This window comes from Podarcis gaigeae (assembly GCF_964106915.1).
Source record: "Podarcis gaigeae genome assembly, chromosome: 6".
Taxonomy (NCBI): Eukaryota; Metazoa; Chordata; class Lepidosauria; order Squamata; family Lacertidae; genus Podarcis; species Podarcis gaigeae.
In genome coordinates, this window is record NC_139682.1 from 75,506,309 (window position 1) to 75,521,402 (window position 15,094).

The window sequence follows — 15,094 nt, forward strand, 5'->3', positions numbered from 1 at the left end:
TTTCTACTAACAGAGCCCTATTGCTTAGATGGACTTGGAATCCCTTATCTGCTTTTGTGGAATGCAAAAACATGTGAAAACCTAAGCACACACAACAGAGCACGATGCCTGTTCGGATCCATTCCTCCGCAGAGATTTATGGACCTCTCATCTTTTACAAAACCTTTTTGGAACAAACTGGCTGGATGTGTTGCAAACACATGTGGATGGGGGCAAATTCAACTGGATGCAATTTCATTATCCAGAAATAAATATTAAGAATGTAAGAGGAAGCCTACTGAATGAATCAGACTGCAAGACTATCTAGTTCAGCTTCCTGCCTCCACAATAGCCAAGTAGAAGGTTTTGTGGAGGCCACAAGCAGGACATGAGTGTAACAACAGCACTCTCTCCACCTGTGATTATCAGCATTCTGCCTCTGAATCTGGGGAGTCTGTATAACTGTAGGAGGTGTCAATCAGTCCGTCTGGACTGGGGATCATAAGTTATAAAATAAAGGTGATTTTCCTTGAACTCTATTTGTCTGTTGTTTATCAGAATACCCCTGCTTACTTCATAACTAGTGCCTGATAGACTTATTACGTGTTAAAACTACCTAACCAAGTGGTCGTTGCCGCCCTATTCTGGCAGCAAATTCCATCAATGAATTATGGGTGTGAAAAAGTACAGTACTTTCCTCTAATCAAGTGAAATTCCAGATGAAATGAAGGTTTGTTTAAAGGCCCTCTTTGCTAAATGTTACATTCCTTAGAACTCTTTCACTTTTAGAAAAGGAAAAAAGTATAGAAATGTATTAAAAACATATACAATTATTCTGGGTTTGGGAAACATGAATTGAAATCTGGAAAATTTGCCCCATCAGTACCTACTTTTCTAAAACAATTTTACTGAATTGTTCCCTAAGGGCCATACCACTCTGCCAAATATTGGAAGTGGGTTGCGGCAGGCAGAGAAAAATATGTATATGCATCTACAATTCTACATAGTGGCAGTGGTTAAGTTAAGAAGGCAGAAGGGTTGGTTTAGTTAGTCAGTCTCATGGGGCTGGCTGCATGCCTTCAGGCCATGCCATCACAGAGAGCATTGACTTATTTTACACAGTTCGTGGTTGAACTGTTATTACCAGAACCAGTAGAGTGGGCTGCAGGATAGCTGAATATGAAAAAGGACTAGATAAATTCAAATAGAGGGATGAATAGCTATTAGAAAGTTATAAAGATCCATCCTAGTGCATGAACGTTATGAGATATTCATAGCTGCTGCTGCACACTTTTCTATCTCTTCCTCTAAACCTCTGTTACAGGCATGGCCAAACTTGGCCCTCCAGCTGGTTTGGGACTACAATTCCCATCATCCCTGAGCACTGGTCCTGTTAGCTAGGGATAATGGGAGTTGTAGTCTCAAAACAGCTGGAGGGCCAGGTTTGACCATGCCTGCTCTATTACAACATACTTGCACTGTACAACTCCCATCCTTCCACCTCATATCATTGGCTGGAAGGGCAGGCACAGGGTGATGATGTCATATCATGAGTTGTATAGTTGTTAAGCTTTGCAGACTCAGGACCCGCCTTTAGCTAAGATATGCATCTGGGGACCCACTTCCTATTTTCTTGCTGTGTATTTGTATGGTTGTCGTGCTGCTGCCGTCACCCACCTTAGGTCATTCTGTCATCCAGTAGCAGATCCCAACCCACCTGCTGTTATAGTGGACTTATAAAGGCAGAGGACAAATAAAGACAGAAAATCAGGAAGCTGAGGACCTTATGGCATTTCTGTAGTGATTTGGTGAATTCCTTTTAGCTCCACCTTGAAATTTCTCAAATACCATGTGCAGCTTTTAGCTACATTTCTGCTTCCCTACTTAGCCTCTTGTTTACTTAAGTGCCCCGACTGAAAGCTTTGCATAAAGTTCCTCATGTATCCAGATACATTCGTGGTCAAAAAGTCAGATCCAAATGGAATATTTATGAAATCCAGTAGGGCTATTAGCACATGTCTGAAAAACTGGCAGAAACTCATAGTATTTTATGATGAAAGTTTTGCTGGATAAAGGGCGATGAGGAATGTTTTTCTGTCATTCATGTGGTGGACAGATGAGCAGTGGATTCACTTGGGCAATTATACTAACCAAAACACAGTTGGTAAAGGCATAGCTCTCGTTTCATGCCATTCCCTTACCTCTGAAACATTGATCTTAAAAAGTAAACTTTGCAACAGGGACAAAACATCCTGCAACATGGAGGAATCTGGAGATCAGATACTGCAATTGCTGCTGAAGCCATTAGTTGTGCAAGCTCAGTTTCACAAGGATAGGGAATCAGAGGATCCCAAAGCAATACATAGCAACATAGGAAGCTGCCTTATATTGAGTCAGACCAGGGTTTCCCAAAGTTGGGCTTTGAGCTGTTGTTGGACTACAATTCCCATCAGTCCTTAGCTAGCAGGACCAGTGGTCAGGAATGACGGGAATTGTAATCCAAAAACAGCTGGAGACGCAAGTTTGGGAAACTCTGAATCAGACCATCTACCTTAGCATTGTCTGTATCAACTGGCAGATGCTCTCCAGGGTTACAGGCAGGAGATTATTCTATCTCTGCCTGGAGATGGCAGAGATTGAACCTGGGTCCCTCTGCAATGCAAACCATGTGCTCTACCACTGACCGTGGACCACACATGGAATTATTTTACATTTGTTTACTCTCACTTCATTTTGGCATTTATAGCACCAATCCATCGAAGGAACCAATTTATTTTTAATCTTTCTGCATTTGGTACCTTTATTCGTTCTTCCTCTAGATTTACTATTGGCAGAATTGATAGCTTGAAACTCTGCAAATGGTTTATATATTTACAAAAGCTTTATTTTTAATTTAATGTTTTTATTGCCTTTTTTTTTTTTTTGAGAATACAAACAACATTTGGTTTAAGAAATAACGCACAACGAAGTGGTGCACAAAGAGCATTCTCAATACAAACACAGTGTTACATACCAAAACTCAAATGTAACACGGTTGCAGGCACCGGCATCCCTGGGAAGCCAGGCTAGCTGTTGGGAAAGGGGCAGGCATTTGCTCACATAATGAAAAGAAACAAAGTCAAAGCGAAGTTACTGCCTTTTGATATGCCTCCCACAACCCTTCAATGTTGAGTCAGTAGTTCTGACAGTCCCAATTTTATTCACCCAACTATTTCAACAGAGCAGGACTGGGACTTTCCAATGGTTCGCTATTTCTGTGCATGCAGCTGCTAACAACAAGGCAATCATATTTTTTATGCATTACACCCCCCAAAAAATTCCTTTAATTTAGCGAAGAGGTACAGAGGAAAGAAAAAATGATGGATTAACTACTAAATGTTAACCTGTTGACCCTAGACCTTATTCTAGGGTCAACTATGGTTAAAATCAGCTAATACTCATTGGTTACTATGGGTTGTGAAATACAGTATTTTTTAAAAAAAATTTTGCTGCTAGTAAGACAGTAACCATATTACTAAGCCAAACTCAGAGAAGACCCATTGAAACCAATGACCATTACTAATTTAAGTCCATTGGTTTTAATGAGTATGATTAGTCAGATATAGAAATAATCCACATTCTAACCTGCATTAGTTTTGTTCATTAACTACTAATAAATGTGCAAGGCCCATACAGGAGTGTGGCGCTAGGTTTCAAGACCGATGAGCATAGCCTTACGGAATAATGGTACATTTTGAAACTTGTGCTTTGCCTTGATTCTGAAGGCTGCAAAAGACTGCATTTTTTCCTGGAAGCTTCATACAGCCCTCTTTGCAACAGTACTCCACTGTTGTTTGTTAAGGAGGACAAAGTCTAGGGGTGTCCTTGGCCTTATGGGTAAAATGAGTAACAGTTCAATACCTTGTTTTTGCAATGTTCTACTTTACCCAGGAACTATACATATTTCTTGAAATTACGAGTAAAGCAGATCATTGCGGAAGGGGGGGAGGGGGCTTATAACGTCCGGCATATATTCAAGGGTAGCAAACACAAGTATCTTACTGCCTTATTAGCAGTCAGCCCCACTGACTTTAGTGCTGCTTATTCGGGGGGGGGTGCGCTTCGGATTGCAAACCAAAGCAACTTGCTTGAAAGCATTTCCCACTAAAATACATTGGAGTTTACTTCCACTTAATTGGCTGGACCCAGACTTAGACATGTTTAGAGTAAAACCACTGAAATCAGTAGGAATTCAGGTAGTTGTGGCTAAACCAGGTCCCATGGATTTCAGTGGGTCTGCTCAAAGCATGATATGTCTAAAACTTTAAAATTTAAGAATTCTGGAAGATGCACGGGGAGTTGCTGACCAAATACAAACTCACCCACAATCTCACGCTCACTATGGCTCCAATAGCAGAAACGCTTACTGATATTTTAAGGTATTTTAAAACACCACGTACTATATAATAATTAATAGTAATATATGATAATATTTCATAGGTCCACAAATGTTTTAGACTTTAGAGTACCTTAACCCTGATGCTCATCTCTTTAATGTATTTTTAATGCTCTTTAATGGAACCGCCTCTCCTGGTATGTCCCACAGAGGAACTTATGGTCTTCAAACAAAAACATCCTGAAGGTCCCAGGCCACAGAGAGGTTAGGCTGGCCTCAACTAGAGCCAGGGCTTTTTCGGCTGTGGCTCCAATCTGGTGGAATGCTCTGTCACAAGAGACTAGGGCCCTGCGAGACTTGACATCTTTCTGCAGGGCCTGCAAGACAGAGCTGTTCCACCAGGCCTTTGGTCAGGGCACAGCCTGACTTCCTCCTTTGGCAATCTTCACAGAACTTTAGCCTAATGGTTGCCATCAATTTGAGTTGAATTAATTTTAATGAAATGATTTTAGAATGTTGTATTATTTTATTGTTGCTAGCCGCCCTGAGCCCGGCTTCGGCTGGGGAGGGCGGGATATAAATTAAAAATATTATTATTATTATTATTATTATTATTATTATTATTATTATTATTATTATTGTTATTATTATTATTATTATTTCCTGTTTTTTAAGGTACAGTACTTTAAACCATTCTGTATAATGATACTACATGGCATTTGATAGATCCTGCGGTGCCATAGAATGCCTTTACTTTTCCAGCTGGAAAGAACCTACTGTTCAGCCCTCAGATGCCTTTCTGACTCTTCTAAAGGTTATGAGAGCATGTGTTTCCAGTAGCTCTTGGCTAAAGAGAAGCAAGTTTTCAAGAAGGCTTGTTTCAAGCAAGACTAACTGTGGAGCAATCCTCACCCATCCAACCTCCAGCGATGCATGACCAGCATAGCCAACAAATGCTGATGTAATAGCCCCCAAAGTACAAACACTCTCTTTTATTGTTGTTAAACAGGCCCACTATTCACTGCTTAGGTGGTCAGCTTGTTCCAACCTTTGACCTTTTACCAAAGACCCATTCCATTCAACTCACACTTTCCCCCTGCATGCCTTTGCCCTCTGTCACTGACTTCTGCATTTCGGATTGCTGTATGGGGCTAGTATTTCATGGGCATCGCAGATAAACTGGGCTTACAGATGAACTACTGTGTGCTTAAGATATGGCTGGATGCAAGCAATCATCTGGCTGACAAGAGGGCTCAGCTGCAGCTGAACTCTTGAGCAGGGAAATGAGTGTCTTTAATTAAAGCTCACCTAGTGGAGCATATTGCTTAGCCACAGCATGAAAAGAAAATGAACGAGTGAGAAATATGTTAGAAGCAGACTGAAAGCAATAGGAAAAAGGTAAAGAGTGCAAATGGCAGGTTTTGTCTTCGTCCGCAAGTTAGTTTTAAATTCTGCTGAGAAGTTAAACCAAATTGTTGTCTGATGCAGCAAAGCTGAAGGGTGTAAAGATTCCCCTCATGTCTCTAGTTATGCTCAGGGTGAAGAATTGCAGATTCTTGAGAGAAGACTAGGATCTTAAAAGGTATGGGTTGGTCATGCTTTAAGTGGAGGCAGCAAAAGCCAAAGAAGACCTACCAAAGCAACCTTACATGCTTTAAAATTAGGTGTTACGTACCACAATCATTGGTGCACCCACAGCAGGGTTAGCCAATCATACCCTAAGCCATCATACCCTAAGCTATGTTACTGAACCCCACCTCCCACTTTCCCAGATTTTTACTGGCTGCCAGTTGCTACCTTTGGTCAGGCAAAAAAGGGGGCTGGGGGGCCTAAAAATTACTTTACCTAGTGCAGAAATGACTTCAGAGCAACCCATTGCAATGGCACACGGGGTTTACAGTCTTCAATAAAAAAGAACAAAAGCACTATGATTTACAACTGCTAGAAAAATATTGCACATTGCATATATAGCTGGGACTCGCTCTCCAAGTCCAACCAACCCCCCCCCCTCTACCCACGCAAAAGCTCTCTCTACAGCACCGGACCCCAACAAGAGGCCCCTACAAGCCCCCTCTTTTGCTCTCCGACCTATCGACCACCCCCCTGCCTGCAGAAAACCTGAGACCACTATAGCAGGCCCATGCACTGCAAACTCCCTCACTCTCCATGACCCACCCTCTGCCAGCACAGTTTTGAGGAGGAAGAGAAGCTTGAATACGTGAAAAAAGGCAACCCATTTGAAGTCCAAACAGGGCATGGGACAGTTTTCTCCAAAAAAGGACATTCACATTTTTCTAGGGACGGGTAGCAACCCTAGCTGGGGCTGATGAGAGTTGGAGTTGAACAACAACTGGAGAATACCCAGTCCTAGGGAACGTTATAGATGCTCTGATGGTCTGTCAGCTGTGAATCAAAATATGGCACAATGGGTTGTCCAAAGTGTGTCGTGTCATAAGGAATAGACATGCCATACTTTAATGCTACATAATGTGGTGGTGCTTTGTTTCTGTAGATAACATGCATTCAAATGCACATACAGTATTGTACTGTATTTGCTGTTGTGCTTGAACAGATGTCCAGGCTAGCTAGCTTCCCATGTGCCAGCATTACTATGAAGCCTGGCAACCCATGAAGGGTTCAGCTACTGTGTCGAAGTACATTTCTGGCAGCACCCATATCATTTCCTGGATTATCTTCCTACCCCAACCCATGCCACCCCTGCAAATACACATGTTGAGTCACCTCTGGCATGGCAGCAGTAACAGAAACCATCAGACTTCAGGGGAGGGCTGTAGCTCTGTGGCAGAGCTTTGCATGCAGAATGTCCCACATTCAATCTCTGGCATCTCCAAGTAGGACTGGGTGGGACTTGCTGCCTGAAACACCCAGAGAGCTGCTGCCAGTCACTGTAAGGTAAAGGACCCCTGGATGGTTAAGTCCAGTCAAAGGCAACTATGGGGTTGTGGCGCTCATCTCGCTTCCAGGCCGAGGGAGCCAGCATTTGTCCGCAGCCAGCTTTCCGGGTCATGTGGCCCTGACTAAACCGCTTCTGGTGCAACGGGACACCATAGGAGTGCCAGAGTGCCTGGAAATGCCGTTTACAGTAGACAACACTGAACTAGGCAGTCCTAATTGTGAGACTCAGTACAGTATAGGCCAGGTAGCTTCATTCCTATTTATGTCAGGCCCTCCTGTTAGGCAGAGTGAAGAAAGCTACCCGATTTTGTGTTTCCTGTCCTGCAGAGGCAGGAAAGTCTGAAGCTTATCAACACTTGCACTATAGATATCAACATGCATGCATACATAAATACATAACATACATAAGGTAAAGGTACCCCTGCCCATACGGGCCAGTCTTGACAGACTCTAGGGTTGCCAGCGCTGCCCGCAGACACTTCCGGGTCACGTGGCCAGCGTGACAAGCAGCATCTGCGAGCCAGCGCAGCACATGGAACGCCGTTTACCTTCCCGCTAGTAAGCGGTCCCTATTTATCTACTTGCACCTGGGGGTGCTTTCGAACTGCTAGGTTGGCAGGCACTGGGACCGAGCGACGGGAGCGCACCCCACCGCGGGGATTCGAACCGCCGACCTTTCGATCGGCAAGTCCTAGACACTGAGGCTTTTACCCACAGCGCCACCCGCGTCCCATAACATACATACATACATACATACATACATAAATACATAAATAACTGACCTACAACCCAAAACACCCCCAAAATTCAAACGGGACAGATTTATCCAAGGCATGTGCCAGAATATGTGGTCCCTCCCTGGTCAAATGGAGCCAATGGAGCGTGTTGGTGGCTTTTTTCCCTTTTCTTCCTCCCTCCAGCTCGTAACAAGAAGGGGAAATTTGAACACAGAACCAGCCGGGCGCTCGCGCTCACACGTGGGTGGGGCCGAGCGAGGCCCCCTCTCCCTCCCCTCCCGAAAAAGCCCCTCACGCCTTCTTCGCGGTACCTGCTGCCCGATTGGCATGAGCCACGCCCCCGGGCGCGCTTAGCCGCCCAATGGGAGGCGGCGCTTGGAAAGCGGGGCGGAGAAGGAGGGCACATGCGAGAGCTACGGCGCGGGGCGGGGCCTTGGGAGCGGTTGTGTTGTGCGGGTGGCGGCGTTGGCCAGTCTAGCAGCGAGCAGCGTGTGTGTGAGCGAGCAGAAGAGACAGAGAGACTTCAACAAGCGGAGGGGATGCGGCGGCCGCTGCTGATGCCGCCGCGCCGCCTCCTCCTCCTCCTCGCCCCCGGGGATTCGGAGCCGCCGGCAGCGACCTGGCGACGCCTCTGAGAGCTGCCTTCGCGTCTCCCCCCACCTCAGCTTTTCCTCTCAAGTTTGCCGGGTAAGGAGGACGGGCGGTTTCGGCTGAGGGGGAGCGCGCGACGGGGATTGGGTCGGCTGCCAACGTCTGTCAGTTCTCCCTCCCTCCCCTTCCCCTGAGGGGTGTGTGTGTTTTATTTTTCTCCTCAGGGCGCTCCGTCCCCACATGCAGTGAGGCAGGAGAGAGAGAGGGAGAGAGAGAGAGGGAGAGGGAGACTCGTATGAGGAGAGGAGGTTTCTCACGCCGCCGCTTCTTTTCTCCCCCTTCCCAAACTCTCCAGTCAGGTTCCGAGTTCGCTTTTCTGGGGGTTTGTGTTACACACACACACACACACACACACACACAGACACCCCGCCACACCACACCCCGCTCTTGACAATTTCCTTTTTCCCTCCCCGCCCTCGTTTCGGGTGCGTGTTTCCACACCAGCCAGTTCCTCACCCCTCAAATCTCTGCCCTTCCCCTCCCCCCCAATCCGCCCTATTTTACACCACGTAGTTTGCTCAGTTACTATTTAGTTACAGCCAGCCCCGCTCACTCTCTCTTTCACTCTCCCCCCCCCCCCGCGCGCCCCGTGTGTGTTTTGTAGCCGGAGCGTCTCCTCCTTTCGATTGTATTTAAATCCTGGGCATGGACAGCAGCAGCAGGAGGAGGTGGACGTGCGATTTGGCAGCTGTGGCTGCTCAGGCATGGGCCGGTGAAAGGGGGCCCTGGACTGCCTTTTGCAGCTGGGAGGAGCGGTGCGCAAGGGGGGGGGGGGAGTGAGAGTGAGAGGTTGCGGTCGCGCGCGCCCGCGCCTGGCCAGGAATGCCAGATATTCCTTTGAAAGGGGTGGGGGCGCTCGGGCGCCTCCCTTGCTAAAAACGGGTGGGTTTATATATATGTTTCCAACTGCTCATACAATATGCTTGTCAACAATTATTCAGTTTAGTTTTTCTCCCCCTTTCTATTGCCTGTAACTTGCCTTGTCCTGATGAGGGAAACTTTTGCTGCTGGTTCCCGTCCTCTTCCCACTCACCCCCCCCCCCCCAATCTGTCCACTAGTAACTCTGGGCATGGTTATGGGAACTGGGCAGCCGTATTGAATGCATTTGGTTTGGAGTCAGACCACTGTAGCCTGCAGGACTGATTTATGCATGAACATGCATAGAGGGTTGACCCCAATAATAATTTAGGGACGTTATAGGTTGTTGGGGGAATGTAGGGACTTGCTTTCCTTCTTTCGGTGCAATGAAATATATATTGTCAAGAGTGAAGCTGTGCTCTTCTCTGATAAAGTATAAGGGAGTAATTCAAGAGTATATGTATTTAATCTTAAAACATCTAGATGAAAGTTTTACGGAAAATCCATATCTCAAAATAATATATGATGTAATAGTTGCAAGTAAGTCCTGAAAGCCTAGCTGCTCATGGAAATGTTATTTAATATGCAGCGTGCAGTTGACACCATAAGATTCTAAAACAAGTGCATATATTCAAAACTAAATAGTTGAATAGTTGTCATCTTTTTAAGTGTTTGGGGTGAGAGTGAGCTCCAGATAACAAGCCTGTGATGAAGCAAATTAAACGTTTTAAGATGAGAATGATCCTTAATGCAGCTTGTCAGGGCTCCAAAATACAAAACCACAAGAGTATAGCAAGTTCTGCTTGTCACACTACTAGTCATTATGTTTTAAGAGAAGGAAATGGTTAAGTGGAAGGGTAAGATTGCAGAACAACTCTGCATATGGCAACTTTGGAAGGTTGCACAAAGCTTTTGCATAACAGTTTAAAGGGAACTTCTAGTATGATCTTCTTTCCATAGGGTTCAGTGAACCAGGTTACATTGTTGACATGGTTGGTTTTCATAATTTGTGACCGCTTCTCAGTGTGTATTATCATGTAATATCATGCATGTTGCTTTAAAACGAAGACTAAGTAGTTGCAGGTATGTTTATATGAAATGCTTAGTGGAAGTGGTCAGTTATCTGGCTTGGTCCTGCTTAAAACTATTGACTGTAAAAGGTCTGGAATTCAGATTTAATCCTTATTTCTTGTTTAATTATTTATCCAGTAAATTAATGAAAGTCATTTGTGAACCCAAACTGATAGGTATTTTTCAGCCAAATCACAGTTTCAAGTATTGCTTGCTTTGTAAAGCTGTGGGAGAGGCATAGATTACAGCAAAAGAGTTTGATCAAGTTAATGTGTTTTATAATCGGCTATTGACAAACCAAATCATCTCTTCAAAAAGCAACTAAGATTTATAAATCACTTTATATTTTAAAAATAGAAAGTTGCTTTTAAAAGCAGTAGTATTTCATCTTGCATTTTTAACAATATCTATTTAGGTGTTCTGGGGAGAAAATTGGACTTAATTGATTGTGACATAGAAATTGATTAATTGAAACTTGTGTAAATGAAGTCCTCAGAGGTTTGGCTTAAAGATTTAAATATTACAATTTTCTATGTGAAATACACAATTTCTTATTACTATAACTCCTTCACATTATTACCATTTTAATATTGACATTGTAATGAGAATACGTTACCCATATCGTGTACCTGCTAAAACTTCCACTTTGGCCAGTGCTCATGCTTCCATGAAACATGCAATCATTGCTCTCTGCAGTTTTCTATAGCATATATAGGGTGTAGAAACAGAGGATTTGCCTTATATATCAACTTTTTTCACAGATGCAAAATGTGAATCTCTAGTGCATACATCTTAGAATTGTAGCAGGTGAAGTAACCTAACTTGTTTTGGTGGTGAAATGCATTGAAATGTGTATTTCAGTACTAAAGATGTAGGATTTTTAAAAAAAATACACACACATCCCTTTAATTCTAGTGATACTGTGCTCCCTATATCTTTGAAAAGTTTTGAAATCAAGTTCCTTTGTGCTTTGGTATACAGCTTCAAATCTGGAAATGGCTTGATAAGAGTAGCACATTTTAAGATAATGCAGTGTGGAATATATTTTCAAATACATACTACTGCTACTACTAATATACTTTAGTAATTTTAAGAGTTTGTATGTGGGCTGTGTATGTTGAGTATGTGGGATTGTTTTAATAGAATAACATTTTTAATATGAAAAAGGTATATTCAACAACTTAGCATTTAAATTATGTTGTATTCCTGTTCTCTTTTCAACTGACTCATATTTGTTTCTGTTTTTTCTTCCCTCAGGACACTATTTTGCTTGGCAGATGGACCATAAACAACACTGAATGTTAACTCTGGAAATTTCATAAGCATTGCAGTGGCTGGGATGTTGCGACAGAACGGTGGTGGCAACAAGCGTGGTTTAGGATTAACCAAACTGTCTACCTCCAATTTCTTCACCATCTCTAATTCAGGAACCTGGGGGATGGGGCGCAGCACCAAGAGCAGTTCTTTGAGCAGCATTAGCTCCAACTCGGACTGCTATGACAGCACTGTTGTGGACCCAGAGTACATCATGCAACTGGTGAATGATGTCAGGAAATTTGCAGATGTTCTACTTTATTTGAAAGAAGCCATTCTTTCAGAAGGTGTGTCAGCTGCTTCTCAATAACTCCCAATAGTTTGAAATGTATTTTTGTAGCTAATTTCTTACTTGCTAGCATATGAGCAAAGAAATGTTTAGAAGGAACAGTGGCTGTCTTCTCTTGAGTATATTTTGCGGTATACAGGAAGTTGTGGTTTTTACTTTGCTAACTTCCTCTGTGAAACATTGAGCAAGTTGTTTTGTAAATGGGCACGTCATAAACAAAATTAAACTTCCCTTTTTTTAAAAAAAACCTTTAAAAATTGGCATCTGGTAAAAATGGAAAAATGTTTAGACTCACTGACTTCTTTTGAGATAGATTTTTTTTTCTTGAGGGGGTAGTGGCACCATCGTTTGTTAAGCAGTGGCGAAAAGACTGGTGGCAGTGTTGTAGCTTTGGATTTCCTGATTAAGCAGCAGAGGTTTGGACTAGATGGCTTGCAAAGCCCCATTGAATTCTTAGGATTCTGTTTCATACCTCTGAGCTAAATTATGCCAATCTTCCCATTGTTTTGGTTCTGATGTAAATGGGTAAGAAGCAGGCTGATTATACTTGCTCTACTGGTGATGTACAGTAGTATGATTAAGACTAGGGAAGGGGAAACCTTTTCATCCGTAGAGTCACATTTCCTTTTGGTCAGCTTTCTTGGGCCCATTTCTATTGATAGGTGGAGCAAGAGGCAAAAATGAGTGAAGCAATACCGTTGAACAATTTGCTAGTTTCTTCGCACCCGCACATCCCCCTCCATCTAGGCAAGCAAGAAACATTATTGGAGTTCCACGAACACATTCCAGCCCTGTAAAAACACCAAATGAGGGTGCAAAAGAGGGCTGGGGAGGGGTGTGTGACCTGGCGAAAGTTCTGAGGGCTTGACAGAGGGGCCTGGAAGGCTGTGTTTGGTTGCTGGGCCTGAAGTTTCCCATCCCTGATTTAGGTCTGATTTTATACTGATTTAGCTTGTGGGTAACTAGCTAAACATCTCTTACGTTCCTGTTTGAGCTGAAATTGAATATCAGTTTTTCTTACAAAATACATTTAAAATAAATTCATAGCCTATTTCAGGAGAATGCTTAAACAGTTGCTCTGTAAAATGAGTGAAGTAGGTCAGAGTAGCGCTTACTTGAAATAAGGAAAAAAATCCAACAGAAATAAATATAACTTATAATATTGCAGATGTTGAAACTTTCAAGTGGGGATACTGTTTCTTCATTGTATCCTCTGCGGAGTAAGAACTGAATCCTTCAGACAAGTAGTTTTCAGTACTTAATGGAACATAATATTCATAATATAGGTAAATAAGAAGCTGGTACCAGCTAACCTGTTATGAATTCCTTTCTAGGAATATTTTCTTTCTTTCTTTCTTTGTAGTAGATTCAAAGCGAGCATTGTGCTTTATAGACCTGTACCTTAGCAGAATAAATTTCTGAGAAGATCTGCCAAATGCCCAGTGAGATTGCTTTTGAGCAACAATGATACATTTTCCTCACTTTTTATGCTGCTGTCAACAAATCAACAAGAAGTGTGCTCTTATTCTTTTGTTTGAATTCAAAAGTCCCACTTTCTTGCCAATGTATTATAGCAGCTTTGCCTCATCCAACTGAATTAAGTATATTTATCCTTCTGCTTTTAAAATCAGAACTTTTCTAAGCTTTACATCTTAAAGGAACACAAAGCCATCATACCTATACATGGGCTTTGTTGCAGAATCAGCAAACAACACTATCCCATTGTCTCGAGAGCAAGATCTAGATTGTTAGGCATCAGTGAGATCTAAACAATACACTATGAGTATGAAACTTGTTTCTGTGCATTAAGACTTATTTCCTAACAGTTTCCCCCCACTTTTTTAGGATGTCTGAGATTCTGTTAATCAGCATACAGTTCTCCATTTAGGAGACTTCTGTGCTTTAGGGGAAATAGTGCTGTCAAAAGGAATTCTCTGTGTTGTATCCTAAAGCAGCATTTGTACCCATAACCTAGTCTTGACTTACGAGTCATGGTACTAAAATGTAAACACAGATGATTTGTAGCTCCTAGAAAATTTAAGTGAGAAAATGCATGATCCTGTGCTTATAGGTTTTTAACTGCAAGTTTGTGTCTCTGTGCCTTTATTTATGTGAAGGGCAGCTTTGGTTGTGAGCCCTACTTGTACATGCCTGTGCAGTGCCAACAGATAAATATTCAAAATACATTGAATTTCCTACTTGGTCCAGTAATGGTGTGGATTTGGTTGTAGAATGAGGTTAAAATTATTTGGATTGGAGATACTGAAATGGGGGACTGCAAGAATTCAAAGTGAGGGTTGCTGAATGTCTTGCTTACTTCATCTTTTTGCCCCACTCCTTTGCATAACTTCCATAGACAGAAGAAGAAGGTGATGTGGAAGTAGTGATAAATTCTGCTGGCTATTGCCTCTGAACTCATAATGTTGATGTTTGGCCTCAAATAAAGAATGCAGCCTGTGCATTCTCTTGAGTTTGGCTCTGGCAGATCAGTACAAATGATAGCTAGGCATTACTTAGTGAACATGGACCAAATTTTCCTAGTCACCCAAACCTTTTAGCTGCATGGCTTTTGATTTTGATGAAGTTTGAGGATTTGGTGGGAGTTCCATTCTTTCAGTAAGTACAAGTTGTCACTACTACTGCCTAATTGCCATCCTTGGTTGTATATGTTCACACAGGCTATAGATAGGCAGAATAGGATTCCGACTCAGTTGCTTTGATATGGGTGTGTTGTGGATCATGTTGTGGATAGTGAAAGTGAAGAATACTTTGGAGGGTGATGTGTGTTGCCATAGACTTTACAGCCTTGCTGTTCTGTGATGTAAAATTGAGCATATGTGGTGGTCATATTTAACACATACTCCATAAGGTATGATTTTGAATAATGTTGTTTGGCTTGGTGA

The 15,094-nt window shown here is 42.8% G+C and overlaps 1 protein-coding gene across 3 annotated transcripts in view; it reads left to right on the forward strand.

The window, feature by feature from the left end:
• ARHGAP29 (Rho GTPase activating protein 29) overlaps window positions 1-15,094 on the forward strand; it is a 100,792-nt gene that overhangs the window by 33,635 nt on the left and 52,063 nt on the right. For 2 of the 3 annotated variants that reach the window (XM_083743219.1, XM_083743221.1), the window contains exons 1-2: window positions 8,421-8,694; window positions 11,846-12,189. In XM_083743219.1, the coding sequence (XP_083599345.1) occupies window positions 11,928-12,189 (262 nt within the window). In that variant the 5' untranslated portion in view covers window positions 8,421-8,694; window positions 11,846-11,927. Of the gene's footprint in view, window positions 1-8,420; window positions 8,695-11,845; window positions 12,190-15,094 lie in introns of those variants that run through there. The other variant, XM_083743220.1, reaches the window with a different exon arrangement.